General features: G+C 42.5%; 1 protein-coding gene across 1 annotated transcript in view; it reads left to right on the forward strand.

The window, feature by feature from the left end:
• Positions 1 to 19,883, forward strand: part of LOC109914794 (neuronal-specific septin-3-like) — a 149,326-nt gene that overhangs the window by 107,240 nt on the left and 22,203 nt on the right. The window contains exons 6-7 of the mRNA XM_048609683.1: positions 11,525 to 11,642; positions 14,457 to 14,552. Of these exons, the coding sequence (XP_048465640.1) occupies positions 11,525 to 11,642; positions 14,457 to 14,552 (214 nt within the window). The remainder of the gene's footprint in view (positions 1 to 11,524; positions 11,643 to 14,456; positions 14,553 to 19,883) is intronic.

A 19,883-nucleotide genomic window follows, 5' to 3' on the forward strand; every position in this document is an offset into this window, starting at 1 on the left:
TTCCAAAGGCCTAACTTCTGCTGCAAGTGTGGGTAAAAGACAATTTTTTTTTATCTTTGCCAATAAGGTGGATGATGCACTTCTAGTCAGAAACATGTGCACCCTTACAACCTGTCTTTTTTGGGGCCTTATTACTTGGAGTAACAAGAACAGTTTAAACCATTCTCCAGACAGTTAACTCACTGCTGTGATTCAGTTTATGTCTGTAAGTCTACTTTTCAGTACCTTTCCTGTGTATGTGTGTTTCAGTAGTGAATGCCAGCAAGCCCTAATCCCGATGTCATATATCAGGACCACTCCACGCACAACTAGTGTGTGCAAAGAAAACTTGAATTAGTAACCTTTTTCTTTGTCGAGAAAATGATGATCAGGAAGTAGCTTTTGTTGAAGCCTGTAAATCTGAAATGTGCAAGATCCTGGGAGGGGTTTGACATGGTGGATACTGAAAGGATGTTTCCCCTTGTGAGAGAGACTGGAGCGAGAGGGTGGAGTTTAACAATAATGGGTCTTCCATTTACGTAGAGGTGAGGAAGATTTGTTTTTCTCTGAAGGTCATGAGTTTTTGAAGCTCTGTGCCTAGAGAACAGTGGGAGCCCAATGAATACTCTTAAGGCAGAGATGGATTCTTGAATAACAAGGGTGTCAGTGTTCATTGGGATAGGTTAAAATCTGAAGTTAAGGCCCCAATCCAATCATCCATGATCTTATTCAATGGTGGAGCAGGTTGAAGGGCCAAATGTCCTTTACCTGCTCTTAACTTATTGTAGCAAAAGCTGGAAAACTGTGAAACTTTCAACTGATATCTGATGATCCTAAAATATACACCTAAGGGTTAATCCAATTTGGGATCAAGGATGATACACTGGTACAGCATAGAAGGAGACCATTCAGCCCATTGAATTTCTTCCAGTTCTTTGAAGTAGTCCCACTCCCCACCCCTTTCCCCATAGGCCTACTGCTTTTCTCCTTTTGAGTCTTTTATTCAAATTTACTTTTCGTTGAAACCGCTGCTAAAAATGATAATTCCTGAAGAAGTGGGTGAGCATGCTAAATGGAGTTGGTGAACTATATCGCATATCATCTGTCCTTTTCTCATATTCCTATCCCTCAAGCCCTGTAGACAGTTAATTTATTTTTCGTGACAATGATTTACAGATGGATATTTGTACCATAGAGTGTTGAGCCAAAATAGCTAAATGTGGAATTTAATAAGTTTTTATTTGTGAAGACATCTGTGAAGTATCTATTTAACACGTCTTGCTTCTCTACTATTTCAACTCAGTCTCTCCTTTAAAGGATTTGCCTGTTCTTTACTGCCTTGTTTAGGACTAAAACATACTTTTGAAAGTAAAACTGGATGCCTGTCTTTGCCAACAACATCTGCCTTTGCAAATCCTGCTGCCAAATTTCACATGTAATATTTTCCGCCTGTTCCCATGTTGATGGGACATTGCCAAAAGATTGCGTTGCAATGGGTTCACTATTAATTTATATTCTCGTGAGGGTGTTTTAAACTGATTCCACCTCACTCAGTTGCTCACGTAGCAAGTGGGTTAGGTGGTCGTCAGGCAATTGCTGGAGAATCTGAACACAGTACAAAGCTGTTTCAATGCTCTAGAAGTCAGAAAAGGGGGACAAAAGTGATTTTACCAAATCATAGAATCCCTGGAGAGTCGAAGCAGACTATTCGGCCCATCGAGTCCCCACCGAACCTTCAAACCGCATCCCACCTAGTCCCTGTAACCCTGCATTTCCCACGGCTAACCCAACTAACCTGCACATCTTTGGACTGTGAGAGGAAACCCATGCACATACAGGGAGAACAGTCACACACACACAGACACCCAGGAATTGAACCCAGGGTTCCTGGTGCTGTGAGGCCGCAGTGCTAACCGCTGTGCCACCCATATACTGCATACCTTCAAAATGACTGGAGGCTTTGTGGTGTTGAATGCAGAGAGTGCCATGTATAGGTAAATGCAGCTCTTGAAGGCAGTGTCCAGAACATCAGGAAAGCTCTTTTGTACATAGCACTAAACAGAAACCCAACAAAAACCTCTGGATTACAAAGATCCTGTTGTTGTTCTTTATCATTGAAACCACTAATTTGAAGCAGTCAGACTCAGTGCACCCTGTAGATCAGGTGAAAACACAGGTTCTTGTCCACTTCCCCCTACAGAATAGTCAGCTTGTTCCTGAAGCTGGAGAGCCATTTTGCTCAAAGTTTGCAGCCCCAAGAGCCCAATTCAATTCTTAGCCAAGAGTTGGCACCTCCAACAGTACAGAGCTCCCTCAGTGTTGTTCTGCAGTCTCTGCATTATGTACTCAAAGTATTCTGCAGAACATAGTTAAGCTTCTTTTCATCAGAATGCATTAGGAGAGGAAAAATATAACAATAAAGAAATACGTCATATAAAATCCAGGTTTAACAAATGTCGACGTGATTTCTGCTCTTCTGAATTTATTACTAGTTTTCCAACAAATTAAATGAATAGCACAGGAATGATAGAACGATAGAATGATACAAATCATAGAATGATACAGCACAGCAGGCTATTTGGTCCATCCTGCCTGTGCTGGCTCTTTGAATGGAACTCTGCCTCAGGTGATGACCTTGGCGAATAGCTTAAAGCAGAGGTGGATAGTTTCTTATTAGGCAGGAGAATCAAAAGTTACACATTAGATGAGCCGTGATCTTACTGAAAGGCAAACCAGGCTTGAGGGGCCGAATGGTCTAATTCTGCTTCTATTATGTAAATTTAGAGGTCCCACCATCCCGCCCAATTCATTACTCTTCAAGGATCCCATTTGGAAGGTATTTTTGAGCCAAAATGTTGCCAATTGTAACAACTTTCTAGGTATTAAAAAAAAGGTTTCCTCATAGCTTTGTTGATTCTTTTCCCAATTGCCTTCATTCTACATCTTCAGTTTACTTACCCTTTCTCCTAATTTCATCTCTGGAAATTCTTCATGCTGTTGAACTCCTGCAACAAATCTTTCTTTAACCTTGCTGCACTAAAAAGAACAACCACAGTTTCTCTAGCCTTTCCATATAATTAAATTCATTGATCCATGATATCACCCTGGAAAGTCTCCTCTGCATGCTATCTAAGGATTTGACATCCTCCTTAAAGTGTTATGTCCAGGTTTGACCACATACTCCACTTAGGGTCCCCTTCGTGCTAAAGGGCTTTTAAAAGAATTTTTCACAGGACGAGGACAATACTAGCAAGGTCAGCATTCATTGCCTATCCCTGATTGTAATGTGCTAGAGAGGAGGATGGTGAGCTTTGTTCATGAACCATAGCAGTCCCTACAGTGGTGTTAAATCTGCACTGCAGTTAGGGTAGGAGTTCCAGGTTTTTGACTCAGCAATAGTGACAGAGTGAACAACGTATTTCCAAACAGGGGTGTGTGTGACTTGGAGGTGAACTTTCAGGTGTCCCCGTGCATCTGTTACCCTTGTCCTTCTCAATGGCAGAGGTCATGGGATGAGGGCATCGCTGGCTGGGCAGCATTTATTGCCCATCCCTAATTGCCCAGAGGGCAGTTCAGAGTCAACCACACTGCTGTGGGTCTGGAGTCACATGTAGGCCAAACCAGGTAAGGATGGCTGTTTCCTTCCCTAAAGGACATTAGTGAACCAGTTGGGTTTTTCCACCAATGGTTTCATGATCATCATTAAATTCTTAATTCCACATTTTATTTTGTTGAATTCAAATTCCAACATCTGCCATGGCGAGATTTCCCAGAACATTGCCTGGGTCTCTCGTCTGGTGATAATATCATTAGGCCATTGCCTGCCAATTCTGTTGCTGTTGTAGAAGGCCTGGTGAGTTGCAGTGCATCTTGTATAGCGTAACATTCTCACCTTTGTTCACTAAATATTTACTAATAACATCAAAAGATCCAGTCAGCCTATTTAACTACCTTCTTAACTTGTCCTGCCATTTTCAAAAACTGATGTGGATTAACCCCTGAGTTAACGCCTGTACCTTTGCCTTCAAAATTGTACAATCTAGTTTGTATCACTGCTCTTCAATGTTCCTGCACATGCCACTTTACACTTCTGTGCATTAAGTTACATCTGACATGTGTATGTTCTTCATCTGCATCTGCAAACATTAATTTATGCCGTGTATACCCGAGTCGAGCTCACGAATGTATATCATCAAAAGCAGTGGTCAGAATACTGGGGGGAAGTCAGCACTGCAAATTTACTCCAGCCTGAAAACAACTAATCATCATTACTGAGATAACAAGGTGTAGAGCTGGATGAACACAGCAGACCAAGCAGCATCAGAGGAGCAGGAAGGTTGGCCTGCTGTGTTCATCCAGCTCTACACCTTGTTATCTCAGATTCTCCAGCATCTGCAGTTCCTACTATCTTTTAATCATCATTAATCTTTGTTTTCTATCTCTTGGCCAATTTTGTGTCCCCACAGCTACTGACCTGCTAATTCAATGAGCTTCAAATTGGCAGAAAAGTCTATTATGTAGTATTTCATGAAATGCCTATTGAAAGTCCATATATACAATGTGAACCACAACAATGTCATCCACTATGTAAGCATAGAGCTAGTACAGCTTAAAAAAAACAAATATTAACAGCTTTCTCCCTCAACGAAATGTCGCAGATTGCAGAGTATATTTTTCACTGTAATCTCAGCAAGGCAAACAACTCAATCACATCTAATGAAAGCTGTTGCATCCTAATTGACAAGCTGTTATTTTCTTGTATAATCCTAGCACGGACTTATGCTCAGGAGCAAAGGGTACTTGTTGCCCTCTGGGGGTTGTGCCTGCCTTTATCTTGTGCCCTTTTAACATGCAAACTCAAATAGTCTTCTAGTGCCCCAGTGCTTTTGAGGATGGTAATTTCAAAAGAATTGAACCTTGTTGAATTTAAAGCCTTATCAGTGAAAATGGCTGGAGGCTAAATCTTGTCAGTGCTATTTTGCAGCCTTGTTTAATACTGAACTTCAAATCAGTTACCTGAGAAAGCCCATTTGTAGCCTTTAAGGTCACCCACTCCATGCAATCTTCAAAAATGATGCAAAATATAGCCTTTGTATCTCCTAGTCACTGTCAATCATTTTTGTGAATGTTAAATTTAAGCTTGATTTCTGAAGGATTTATTTATACACATACTGTAAAATTGAATAGTCTCAGGACTGTGTAAAAGCTATGTTAATTTTCAAAGAGAAACTCATTCAAAGTATGGCTGATCTGATAACATCTACATGTTTAAATAATCCCTGTACTGACTAAGACTACAGTAGCAACAACCTGTCTGTAATCTTGATCACCAGCTTCAGAGTCAACGTTCATGGCTTGTGAATCTCACTGTATCCAGGTAAGTGTGTCAATTTATAACTAATGAATTCACGACCTTTCAAACAGTACACATTTCAATCTTTAATTGCCTTCAGTACATCCATAATAATATGGAAGAGTGAACACAGTTCACTCTGTTCGGGAAAAAAAATCAAAGAACTACGCATGTTGGAAATCTGAAACCAAAATAGAAATTGCTAGTCAAACTTAGCAGGTCTGGGCAACATTTGTGGAGAGAAAACAGAGTTAACACTTTAGGTCCAGGTTTCTGAAAAAGGGTCATTAGACCCAAAACATTAACTCTGCTCTCTCACTTCACAGATGCTGCCAGACCTGCTGAGATCCTCCAGCTATTCCTGGTTTTGTTTCGCTAGGTTTGAACCTGTTTCTGCTGAATTTCCCTGCAGCAACAATCACTCCACGTGAAAGTTCTGCTGACCAGTGCCTTCACAGTGTCATACTTTTTCAACTCTATTTTCCTCTGCCGAAGTTGTCACGACATTGTGGTAAATTTGTGAATAGTAAGAGCACACAGCAAGTGTTCAAATGTCATAGCTTTTGTAGCAACAACATAAAACTGTTACAGAAATTGTGACTGGTTTGGTATAAAGTAGGAGCAGTCTACCAGGAAAATTTGACAGATCTGTTCATTTTTCTGTGAGAAAAAGAAGTTAAGCAGATGAGGAGGTAGGGAAAGCCCTCCAGCAAATTATTTACCAAAATGCCTGATCCATAACATTAAAACACAAACTTTGGGATCTTCCAGAATTAACGTTAGTTTCAAAAGGGTGCTGACATGCTGTTAGGATGGTTGTCAGTGTTCAAGTGACTTTTCCGTGACTTGTGCATAGATTCAGAAGTATCTCAGGTCTCCAGAAAGTTTCTAATCAAGTGCCTCCCCTTGAATGGATCTACTGAGATGGAACCCATTTGTGCAGTTCACACCTACTAGCAGTAGGCTTCATCCAAAACACAAGCCTAGACTTCATACCTCCAAGTTTGATACTTAACAAAGAGAATGTGGTGAAACCGGTTCACTATAAGTAGGTCCGAATAATCCCTCATTTCCTTATTGTTTAGCTGGTAAACTAAATCTTCAAATGACCACTGCTGATACCACTTTGTCTACACTAACTAGACTCCTGCTCATTATAAGGTAGATCAGCTGGCACCATCCTCCTTTTAGATTGAAATTAGGAGGGCCTGCTTTGTCTCATGCTGTCGAGAAAATTACCAGGTAGTTGACTGAGAAGAGTTAAACAAGATATAGCTTATTACATGGTAACAATCAGGTACATATTACATTGTCTTCACAACAATGTCTACCAAACCAGTGAGGAGACCCAGATGTAGGTTTGTCTCATTCAAGGTCCACAGCTTTACGACTTGTCCCCTCCCAATTACTCATGGCAAGATCCAATGGGGTGGAACTAACTTAATGCAGTCTTTAACATTAACCCTTTCAGAACCACTATCTGTTACAACATTTAGCACTTCCAAATCATCCTGGGTGGGCAAAGAAATATTCATCAGGAGCGTCATCTGATCAAGACTGTCTTCAGATAACAAAGCTTTTACTCCAAGGATCAGGGAGGAAGCAAGTCAGCATGTGAACAATGACCAGAGACAATACCAAATGGACAGTAACATCTATGCATTGTTAAAAAAAATATAGAATGTAATATCTCAGCATTCACCAGTCCGCCAATAAGACTACAAGCAACTAACTTCAAAACACGCTAAAAATCAATCCGTTCAAGGGAATCCATTAGTTATCATTGTATATGGTTGGTGAATCCACATAGACTACCAGAGTGAAAATGCCTTCCTTATTGGGTTTGCAATGCATGCTTTCTCCTGAGCCAAGACAATTGACCAAATTATGAACTTCTTTATAACTTGTACAAGTGTCCTTACTTGAGTTTTTCCTCCATTGTACACTGTTGTGTGACATACCAATGGATTTTCAAGAGGAAATGCATGAACAAGTAATCCTCTTTATTTAAACTCACAATAGCTTGCTGTTGCTTTTTCATATTGAAGACACAATCAGGACTTAATAAAAACATATGTCTTCTTTTTCAAAAACACATTGATTATGGCAAGAATATTGGGATTTCAGTGCTCTGTCTACCCAGATAATAACTTGTACATAGTTTGGGCGGGTCAGGGAGTGGAATTTTAGCCGGAGGCTGCTATAGTCCAGGAAATGCATTTGCCAACCCCTTTACCCCAACCATTAAATTGCCCATTTGAATCCCAGGCAATTTTACTGCCTGGTCTTTAGTTAGATCCGGCCAGCACATGCCCACGTGAAATGGGCAGAGGGAGTCATATAGCAGATCAGGCCTCCTGGCCATCTCCCTTTGGCACACACCTTAGTAACCAGAACACTGCACCATCATTAACTGCCAAAACGTGTGCTTGTTGAATGGATAGGAGTCGCTGACTTTGGCAGGAAAAGTTGGGACTAATTTTTGAAAAGAATAAAAACCAAGATGTTATTTTCTGAACATTAAAAACAATTGAGTATGTTTTGGCTTGAGGGGCCTTTATTTTTACAGGATCTGATGTATGAAGACAGCTGTGCATTGAACTATATGACCAGAATTGAAGGGACTGCTTCCATCTTATGAGATTAAGTGTGCTATAGGAAAGATATTGTGAAACCTGAAAGGGTGCAGAAAAGATTTACAAGGATGTTGCCAGGGTTGGAGGGTTTGATCTATAGGGAGAGGCTGAATTAGGCTGGGGCTGTTTTCCCTGCAGCGTCAGATGCTGAGGGGTGACCTTACAGAAGTTTATAAAATCATGAGGGGCATGGAAAGGATGAACAGCCAAAGACTTTTCCCTGGGTGGGGGACTCCAGAACCAGAGGGCATAGGTTTAAGGTGAGAGGGGAAAGATTTAAAAGGGATATAAGAAACAACATTTTCAGACAGAGGGTGGTGCGTGTATGGAACGAGCTGCAAGAGGAAGTGGTGGAGGCTGGTACAATTACAACATTTAAAAGGCATCTGAATGGGTACATGAATAGGAAGGGTTTAGAGGGATATGGGCCAAATGCTGGCAAATGGGACTAGATTTAGTTAGAATATGTGGTCAGCATGGACGAGTTGCTGAAGGGTATGTTTCCGTGCTGTACGGCTCTCTGACTGCATCGGCCACAGGTCATGCTGTCTTATTGTATCATGCGTTTACAAAATATAAAATGTCCTGCTCTTGTCAATTGGCTTCAAAGCATTTCACCTCTCACCTGGAAGCAACCCATTAACGTGGACCTTGAAGTGACAACTGTCCAATGACAGATGGTAATTGTACCATTGCTAATAGTGTAACAGATCAGTTCTGAAACCAGACAATTGAGACAAAATGTTCAGGAATTGACTTAAGTAGAATAGAATTTGCAGCAATATGACTGGGTATGCGATGTGTAGCATTCATATTGCAGAGCTACAACAAAGAGTTGGGAATGGATCACCATTTCTATAGGCCCCTATGAATGTGAGCAGAGAGAAATGTAAAGAGGCTGTTTGATTAGGAAACACACAGCAATTTGGCTTCATATTAAACACAGAAACATAAAATATTTGCATGACAGAAGAAGGTCATTTGACCCATCTTGTTACCAGTTGATTCGATATTTCCCACTTTTTTTTCAATTCGTATCCTCTCTTTCTTAAGAAAAGGACTCGAGATGATAAACCACTGGCAATCATAGATTTTTATATTCAATCAGTATTCACTCCTCGGCTGTTGTAAGCCATGCCCAGTGAAAGGTCTGTTTCTGTGCTCTGCTCTTTGTAATAACCTGGGGAACATAGCCACAATGCTGGTGGGAGGGATACCTGTTCAAGGTAATTTATTACCAGCGCACAAAGAGGAAGAATAAGGATTCTTCCAATCCAGAAAGATAAATAGCACCTATGTGAATTAAGTAATTGTTTTAGAAGCTGCCATTAGCTTAATTGCTTTAAGCATAAAGCTGCATGTGTTGCAGTCTGTCAATCTGAAATGTACTAAGGTGCACACTTGACAGAAAGGACAATGAAATGTAACATACTCCACCCTCGGCTGGTATCATTGATTCAGTATGGTCCTGTCTGTTCTATAAGATCATAAGAACATAAGATATAGGAGCATAATTACATAATTCGGCCCATCACATCTGCTCTGCCGTTCCATCATGGCTGATGTGTTTCTCAACCCCATTCTCCTGCCTTCTCCCCGTAAACCTTGATCCCCTTATTATTGAAGAACTTATCTATCTCTGTCTCAGATACAGTCAATGACTTGGCCTCCACAACAATGAGCTCCGAAGATTAATCACCCTGTGGCTGAAGAAATTCCTCCTCAACTCAGTTCTAAAGGGTTGTCCCTTCACTCTGAAGCTGTGCCCTCAGGTCCTAAACTCTCCTATTAGTGAAAACATCTTTTCCATGTCCACTCTATCCAGGCTTCTCAGTATTCTGTAGGTTTCAATCAGATCCCCACTCATCCTTCTAAACTCCATAGACTACAGACCCAGAGTCCTCAACCGCTCCTCAAATGACAAACCCATCATTCCTATTCTTGTAAACCTTCTCTGGAACCCCTCCTGTGCCAGCACATCCTTAGATATGGGCCCAAAACTATTCTCAATATTCCAAATGCAGTCTGACCAGAGCCTGAGCAGTACATCTCTGTTCTTGTATTCTAGCCATCTTGAAATGAATGATAACATTGCATTTGCCTTCCTAACTGAACGTGCATGTTAACCTTAAGAGAATCCTGAACTAGGACTCCCAAGTGCCTTTGTGCTTCAGATTTCCGAAGCCTTTCCCCATTTAGAAATTAGTCTACGCCTCTATTCTTCCTAGCAAAGTGCATAATGTCACACTTGCCTGTCCAAACATCATTTGAAACCTGAGTTAGCAACACAAAATTACACCTTCAGTGAGAGTATCACCTTGCCGTAAAAGTCAGACTTAGTGAGAATCAGCTGCAACATGTTTCATACAAGAATGCATAGCCCCTCCCTGGGAAATCTCACTCATCCAGTGTGCACTATTAGTCTGGATATTCTCACTGTGCTACCCAATAGCTCAGATGATAGACTTGATAAATTTCGACAATGAAGCCGGGATATAGGAATCTGACCTGCATCACGTTGAAGAGTCATCTCCTGGTTGAAAGTTAATCACTGACTTAATCTTATCCTTGTTCAGGATCAATCTGTCAACGAGGTGCATTGAGAAGCTGCCATTGTACAAATGTTTAAGGCTATAAGACTGTCAATCTGAAGCAAATAATTCTAATGGTTTTTCTAAGAGATTCTCCTACAACCTTGCATTTGGAGTTTGTTAAACTTAATAAAAGTCGTTACTGAATAAAGAATAAGTTGAAAGGTAAAATGGCAAAAAATTTCAATTTTTTGGCACCTTCTCGAAAACTAATTTTGCCAGGTTTAGAGGCCTAATAAATGTATACATCCCTCAGCGAGCTCAGTAATAATTATGACTATTATACGCTTTCCATTTTGCTATTTGTGGAAGCAAGCCAAAGGGTAAACATCTTTGAATACAGTCAAACATCTGGAATTTATAGTGTTCACACCCAAGAAGTGGAATTAATACAAAAGACCATATTCCCTTTCGTGTGAGCCGCCACGTATCTAGACTGTAACATTGCAAATGTACTTGCCAGAGGTACCATCAGATTACAGCAGTCTTCATATCAAAGGGTGTTTGACTAATCTTAAGATACAACACCAGGGCTAGAGCTGGTTTTATAAACCTTATGACTTCATCTAATGAAGTTAAGATGGCGCTTTGATTTATTGTCACTGTTTCATCTGGTTATTATTGGAGTCTGCTACCTTTTTGCTTAAGGAATCATTTCTAGTCTTCTGTTTCTACCTCTCCCTCTCTCCTGCTCAATATCTATCTCTTTTACCAAACGTTTGGTCACCTGGCCCAATAGATCCCGGTGTTGGCTGGGAAGCAAAGTTTCTTTTGACGTTCATCCCAGTGAAGTGCCTTGGGATGTTTTACTATGATAAAGGCAGCTAAGTAAGTGCATGTCGTGAATGATGCATAAATTACCAGGATTGGTGTGTGAACGCGCCTGGGAATGTGAAATGAAAATGGACAAATCTGTTATTGTCAAATTTGCGCGACAAATCATGTATCATTCTGATGTTTTTCAGGTTACGTCCATTGGACATAGAGTTCATGAACCGTCTAGACAAAATAGTCAATATTGTCCCAGTTATCGCTAAAGCTGATACACTCACTTTAGATGAGAGACGAGACTTTAAACAAAGGGTATGTACATCTGACTGTCCTCTACACTGCGAATATACAATGTCCATTCCATTTTCAATTCTACCCATATTTAATTCAATTGTTTTTTTTTCTTCTTCTTCTTCATTTATTTAACCACTTTGGACCAAGACAGTTATCAATAAGTTGAGCTCAGAATTTGGTTAATGCCCGCAATCTCCTGATCTAACAATGTATTCTTCTAGAGCTTTGTAGAATGAGTTATTTTCACTGCTGGTTTAAAAATTGGCCCATGTTCAACCTGCCCAGAACTGAAGGATTCTATTTTTTTGTTTTGCTGAGGTTAGTTCTTTTACTGGAACGCTTTCTTTATTAGAAACAGTTGGTTGGTGCAATCAGAAGATCTTTCTCGTAAAAGAGGCTTTGCTGTTCTTTCCCTTCCTCCTTCCTAGAACTTAGGGTTTCATGTACCTGTGTGCTGGGAGTCCTGGATTTTGGTAGCCAACATTGAGGCCAGTGCATTTTGCAGCAGACTGCACCCATGCTGGGAAGGAGTGGAAGATTGGAGGAGAGGTGCCTGGCATCTCAGGGTGCCATTGCTGACACTGACATGGGTCTGAAACCATCTCCATCTGCCAGAAATGGAGGCCTAGAATGTGAACTGTGCACAGACCTGAAGTAGCATCTGCCTAAACGGACCAATGATGTGTCTAGAGAATGTTGGCCCTCTGGCTTCATTTTGCATAGGAGTGGTGAGCTACAGCCCCCTGTTGCAGACCCCAGAGAGAGCAGTGGGAGTTATAGCCATAGAGTCATAGAGGTGTACAGCACAGAAAAGGACCCTTCAGCCCAGCAAGTGAGCGCCAGTCGGAAAAAGGGCAGCACGGTGGCTCAGTGGTCAACACAGCTGCCTCACAGCACCAGGGACCAGCTTTGATTCCAGCCTCAGGCAAATGTCTGTGTGGACTTTGCCCGTTGTCTCCATGGGTTTCAGCCGGGTGCTCCAGTCTCCTCCCAGAGTCCAAAGATGTGCAGGTTAGATGAATTGGCCGTGCTAAATTGTCCCATAGTGTCCCAAGATATGCGGGTTAGGTGGGTTAGCCATAGTAAAAAACCCCATGCAGGGTTATGGGGATGAGGTGACTCTGGGTGCCATGCTCTTCGGAGGTTTGGTGCAGACCCAATGGGCTGAATGGCCTCTTTCTGCACAGTAGGGATTCTGTGATTCCATGAACTATTCTATTCCCATTTTCCAGTGAAAGTGAGTGTGTTGAGCTGGCTGGGATATAATGGATGGGGGTAGGGGGTGGGATTCCAATGGCTGTCCCCAACAGAACCACTTCCTCAGTTACCATACTATCCCCCACCTACTTCGCATCTTAAGGTGTCATACGATCATTTCAGCACACAAGGTGACTATTCAGTCCATCAGATCGATACTAGGACTCTGTAGAGCTGTCCACTCAGTCCCATTATTCCCTGTATCCCTGGCAGCCTGCAGGCTTACTTCCCTCAAGCGCCTGTCCAATTTTCCTTTAAAATCATTGATCACCTTTGCTTCAACCCCATCTTGAGTTCCAAGTTACCATTTCCTGATCCTCATTCCATCTTTTAATAGGAGCTGCTTTCCTTTCTCTGTCTTAGCTGTCAAAGTCCTGCACGCCAAAGTTGGTCCCTCCTCAATCTCCTTTGCTCCAAGGAGAACCACCTCAGCTTCCCCAATGTGACCTATCAGGGGCTTTACCATTGACCAGAAACTGAACGAGACTGGTTATATGAATACTGTGGCTACAAGAGCTGGTGAGAGGCTGGGACCCCTGCGGTAAGTAACTCACCTCCTGACTCCCCAAAGCCTGTCCACCGTCTACAAGTAACCAGTCAGGAGTGTGATGGAATACTCCCCACTTGCCTGGATGGGTGCAGCTCCTACAACACTCAAGAAGCTTGACCCCATCCAGGAGAAAGCAGCCTGTTTCATCAGCACCCATCAGCACCTCCACTCTCCCCACCACCAATGTATTCTCTACAACATGCGCTGCAGCAACTCACCCAAGCTCCTTTGGCAGCATCTTCCAAACCCACAATCTCTCACAACCAGAGGGACAAGAGCAGCAGATACAATGGAATCCACCATCTAAAAGGTTCCTCTCCAAGTCACACACCATCCTGACTTGGAACTATCTTGCTGTTCCTTCACTGTCACCGGTTCAGAATCCTGGAACTCCCTCCCTAACAGAGCTGAACTTCAGCAGTTCAGGAAGGCAGCTCACTATCACCTTCAGGACTGTCTGGGGTGAACAGCCAACGACATCCACATCCCATGAATGGATGTGAGCAGCGAAACCCCTTCTCCCCAAACCAGTACACGTGCCCGACTTTGCATTTTGAGAAGCAGTGTGAATTGAGACGCTGCTTTGGGGAAAATAAATCCTTGTGAGCCAGTGGACAGCTTTTCTCACATCATGTCCTGTATGCAGTAATTTCAGTTGCTGTGTTATTTTCAGTTCCAATTCACTTCCGACATCCTTACCCTGCTGTAAGTTAATGCAGAATTTCTTAAAATTCCATCTTCCAGATGTTCAGGCATGTCCATATTGTGTTTCGTAAAATAATATACCCGTCATGCATTGGTGCTCAAAAATCTGTTTCTTACTTGCAACCTGGCCTTTCTACATTTAACCATGAATATTTTCTTACGCTTAAGGCAATGGATTCAATAGAAACTGGAGCTGATTGCATCAATTGCAGGAATTCACATTTGGCATCTACCAGCTAATGAATCTCTTTACTTGCTCAATACATTAACACCTCTCCTACTAGCAGCCTCTAACCTCAGTCTTCTTCATTGATTTTTAGATTCGACAAGATCTGAGAAACTATTCCATTAGTGTTTATCCACAGACAGAATTTGATGAAGATCCAGAGGACAAATTACTAAATGATACAGTGCGGGTAAGTCTGCATGTTTGGGGCAAGCGATTACTGAATCACAGTCCACAACAACAACAACAAAAACAAAGTTGCTGTAAAAGCTCAGCAGGTCTGGCAGCATCTGTGAAGGAGAAAATAGAGTTAACATTTTGGGTCTGGTGACCCTTCCTCAGAACAGTCCACAACAGCCCAGTTGGTAATTGAATCTCAGTTCACTAGATCCCAGTTGGTAACTGAATCACAGATCGCTAGATCCCAATTGGTAACTGAATCACAGATCACTAGATCCCAGTTGGTAAATGAGTCGCAGTTCACCAAATCCCAGTTGGTAACTGAGTCACAGTTCACTAGATCCCAGTTGGTAACTGAATCACAATTCATTACATCCTAACGAATGATTGAATCTCAGTTCATTACATCCCAGTGGGTGTGGAATTGTGATTCATTACATCCCAGTGGATGTGGAATTGTGATTCATTACATCCCAGTGGATGATTGAATCGCAGTCCTTTACATCTGATTTGATTTGTTACTGGCTAGTTTGCAAGTTACTTCGAAGCATTTTCCTCCACTTTCTCCTTGATGCTAAAATCAGCAGTAAAGTAAGGAAACCAACCACGTCTTACAAACAGAAAATAGGTCTCTCCCGACAATAATCTATCTCTATTCCTCTCATTCGATTCCAACACTGTCAGGCCATGCTGTGGTTCTGCATTTGTTTCCCTCTTCCTTCTTGTATGGCTTAGTGGTCATTTCCTGTCTGAATCAGTAGCTGTAACCCTAACCCTAACTCTCCATTGTATTCGATGGCAATAAATAAAAATTCCCGAACACACAGGCTTCTCACTACAAACTATTGACCATGCCACTAAACCATAAATATTATTGAAGGAGTGAAATTTCAGATTTACCCTGCCATTTCAATTGCTGACAATATTGTTATGATTCAAATTAAGAATTATTACAAGCGAAATTACCTTGGAGCTTTATGTTTAACTACTACTTCAGAGTACCTCACCAAACCTTCTCCAATGTTGCCCACCAAACCCATGCCATTGTCTGCCACCTAGAAGGATAAGGGCATCAGATGGGAATACCATCGCCTGTAAGTTCTGTCCTGATTTGGAAATACGCCGTCGTTCCTTCCTGGTTGCGGGGGACAAAATCCTGGAGTTCTTTGACTAACTGCACAGTGGGTGTACCCACCAGCCACTCCCACCAGCCCCCAGGGACTGCAGCAGTTCAAGGTGGCAGCTCACCACCACCTTCTCCAGGGCAATCGGTGCCACTGATGCCCACATTGCATGAAGAAATAGTTTAGAAACAGTTCCACAGAGAGGCCTAGAATTTGCCCTTCTTTTTAATTCTGCAGTGCTGCAAAAGGCTAACTCCACTATAATGGCAGAGCTTGTTCCAAATGTGCAATACAGCAGAAAGCTCTGCGCTAAAGACTTTGTAGCCTCAGATTGTTATCACAGCCTCAGTCAGGTGAGGTAAAACCAAACACACTGTCTTTGCAGCATTTTGTTCAGGTTGCAGGGACCAGTGCCAATATAAAGTATCATCAACCAGCACATTAAATATTAGTTCAGTGGGTAAAGTAGCATGTCAGAGGAAATGAACCATTTATTTCAAACATGCTTCAATTGGCCGCACTCACACAACAAACGAATACAAGCAGAAAGTTCAGTTTTGCGGCCTTCAAAAATAGTGCCTGAAGGCTTTAACATTGAGGTAACTCACTGACTATCAATATAAATCTTGCACTCTCCCACTGTCAACTTTCACCATTATAAAGTCTGATATTCTCTCTTATAATGGGAACTGGCTCATGAAAACCACAGCACAATATGAATTGTACCCTCCCACTATCACTGCCACAAGAGTGAATGAGAGGGGAAAAAAAAGGGGGTGGGGTTTCCACATTAAATATCATAGGAATTTACAATGGGAACAGAGAGGAAATATGCACCAACACAAGATCTTTAATGCATTGCAGATTGTACCTCATCAAATATTGCAGTCAGATAAAGACACTGTGAGGGGGGATTCACCCTCCCCTGATGATTAATGCTACTTGGTGCCTCACATAACTGAGACCATGAATTTTTCTTGGGGATATCAATGCAGAACTTTTCATAGATCATAGAATCCCTGCTGTGTGGCCCATTGAGCCCACACCAACCCTTCAAAGAGCATCCCACCCAGACCCCCTTGATCCCTGTGACCCTGCCTTTCCCATGGCCAATCCACCTAGCCTGCACACCTTTAGATTGTGGGAGGAAACCCACACAGACACAGAGAGAATGTACAAACTCCAGACAGATAGTTGCCTGAGGCTGGAATTGAACCCGGGTCCATGGTGCTGTGAGGCAGCACTGCTAACCACTGAGCCACCGTGCCACCTGTTTTAAAGCATTTTGCTATTACAAGGCTCAGCATATTAATTGAGAGCATCACCACATCAGGGAAGTTTTGTACTTTGTGATTAAGTATGCAACTCTTTGTTATTGGAACAGCACAAGAGATATCAATTGCAAGCACAAGAGCTCTTCATCAGTCAGCACCAAACATTATGGTATCAACTCTGCAGACCCAAAGGCATCAGAAATCCATGCCATTCCGGAAGACTCATACTTTGAAGTCACATCTCTGATTAAATATGTCAGCACAAGGGTAGATTCCCTCTTCACTTATCCAAGAGGATTAGGGCTCCAACAGGAATTGACTGGGAAACTAAACCAGGGTGAACTGCATGCCAGGATCAAGAGTCTTTGGCCCTAGTGCGAAATCACTTGACAATGAGTACCCTGGCAACAGGGCTCCCGTCTCTTTAAAAGTGGAAATTCTGCCTCCAAGCATAGCTGACCACTCAGAAAGCTGAGATAACACAGTATGGAGCTGGAGGAACACATCAGGCCAGGCAGCATCAGAGGAGCAGGAAAGCTGATGTTTTAGGTATGGACCCTTCTTCAGAAATAGGGGAGGGTAGGGGGCTCTGAAATAAATAGAGAGGAGGGGTGGGGCTGGGGAAGGTAGATGGGGTGGTGATAGTGTGTGCAGGTAGGCAGTGGTGGGGATTGGTCAGTAAAGTGAGAGAAGTGGATAGGTGGGAAGAAGACGGACAGGTCAAGGAGGCGGGGATGAGAGGTAGGTGGGATGGTGATAGGTGAGTGCAGGTGGGCAATGGTGGGGGTTGGTCAGTAAGTTGGGAGGAGCGGATAGGTGGGAGAGAAGATGGACAGGTCAAGGAGGCGGGGATAATAGGGAGGGTTGGTCATGGGACGAGGTCGGGGGTGGGGAGATTTTGAAACTGGTAAAGTCCACATTGGGACCATTGGGCTGTAGGCTCCCAAGGCAGAGTATGAGGTGCTGCTCCTCCAGTTTCCAGGTGAAAGCTGGCAGCCTTTGTGTCCCAGCATTGCTACTGGGAGCACCCACTGCTGGGACTGCAACCGGATCAGGGAGTAAGGAGGGCTACTTAGTCAGGTAGGCAGTGTCGTAGTGGGAGCAGGGCTGCATGGTGTTGGTCATTGGTGAGGGTGAGGATATGTTGCTGAGTGCCCCTGATGCCAAACAGTGCCCCCGGGGGCTACGGGCACTGTGGCAAAAGCCATTCGCAGCAATAGTGGGAAGTGACCTTTAATCAGTCAGTTATGGACCTCAATTGACCTGTGAGTGTGAAGGCCATCTTTGGCCTTCCTTGCCACTAACCATCAGAGTTGAGAAGGTGACCAACACTCCTCCTTCTTATTAACCCCACACCTTCCTGCCCACCCCCCTGGCCCAGATAAAACTCTGTATAGTGTCATCAATTTCTAGCACATTAGAGTGATGAACAGAAATCATTGTTACCGTGTTTGACTTACGGATCCACGTGGTCCCCTTTGCTTTCCCAAGTGGTTGAATAAACGCCTTGTCAGACTCAAACTATACCTGTAAATAGATTTATATGAGCAATAAGTTGATAAGTAAACAGTAGCGAAGATATACACTGCACGACATAATATACAAACCAAAACTGTCCTCATTGGAATCTTGAAAGTAACAGTCATATTTCTGACGCTGAAAGTAACTGTGACACTGGGTATAGTTCTGTGCTGACTCAGTGGTTTGCCCCTAACCTTCCAGGGAGCCAACTCCCCCTCTCACAGCTTCAAAGAGGTTGCAGCCTTGATTCAAGTGCTCAGTAGGTGTGCTTTACAACTTGAAAAAAATTACCAACATTTCTATGACACTTAGTACCTCTCAATGTGCTTTACAGAAAATTAAGTATGTTCAAACTGTTGGAAACTCCTTTGAAGTTCTCTCCAACGCTGGGGAAATCAAATGTATACATTGTACAACAGCCACTAGGCTATCAGGCATCCACCAACATCAAACACAAAGGATGGTTGGTGTTTGAGAACCCTTTCAAGTCACCATTTGTTGCTGCAAGATGCCAATAGTTGTACAGATATCTGAGCTAATTCTGGGCTAAATGATGCAAGTAGCTTTGCAACAGGGATGAGCACATTAAAACTGCTCTTTATTCCATTCCAGCAGAAACTAATCTGTTCTCATTTACATTAGCAAGACTGTCATATCTTTAATGGATCCAGGCTGATAACTTTATTTATGCATTAGGTTATTGGATCCGGAAATGTTTTGTGAAGGGCAATATCTGAGATGGAGATGTTCCCACTTTTAACGGAGAATTTGGATGAAGATTTGATGTCGGGGAAGATGTAGGAGCAATGTTTGGGTGGTTTATGCAAAGAGGCAACATACATTGTCGGGGCCGAATGGTCATCTTCAGTGTTTTAAATTTCTTCAGCTTATTCGATGAATGGCAAAAAGAAATTGTAGATTAACGTGACAGAGAACTAACATTTTCCATGATGTTCAGAATTGAGCCGAATCAATATATCTCACTGTGCAGAAATGGTAGCACTGAGCCAAGTAAATTGTTCAATTTACTTTGTCAGAAATATGTGACTTTGTGGTTCGTTATACACTTGTGTTCTCAAAGGTAGATGTACAAATGATTTATTTTGGGATATTATCAGGCTCTTTGTTAAATCAGAAGTGGTGAGATCATTTGCAAGCTTTTTTTTTGAGCTTGTTCTTCATGTTGCAGTCGAGGTTGGACCAGTTCTCTGTTCATTATAATCAATGCCCAGTCTCAGTTTTTGCGGTACTGTCCTTCGCTGAGCCAGGGGTGACCCTAAAGCATAGTGTTAAATAACTGCAAGGAAGAGAACAAAACAGAAATTGCTGGAAAAGCTCAGCAGGTCTGGCAGCATCTGTGAAGGAAAAAACAGAGTTAACGTTTCGGGTCCGGTGACCCTTCCTCAGAACCGGGTCACCGGA

The sequence above is a fragment of the Rhincodon typus genome, chromosome 21, assembly GCF_021869965.1.
Source record: "Rhincodon typus isolate 14 chromosome 21, sRhiTyp1.1, whole genome shotgun sequence".
NCBI classification, from domain to species: domain Eukaryota; kingdom Metazoa; phylum Chordata; class Chondrichthyes; order Orectolobiformes; family Rhincodontidae; genus Rhincodon; species Rhincodon typus.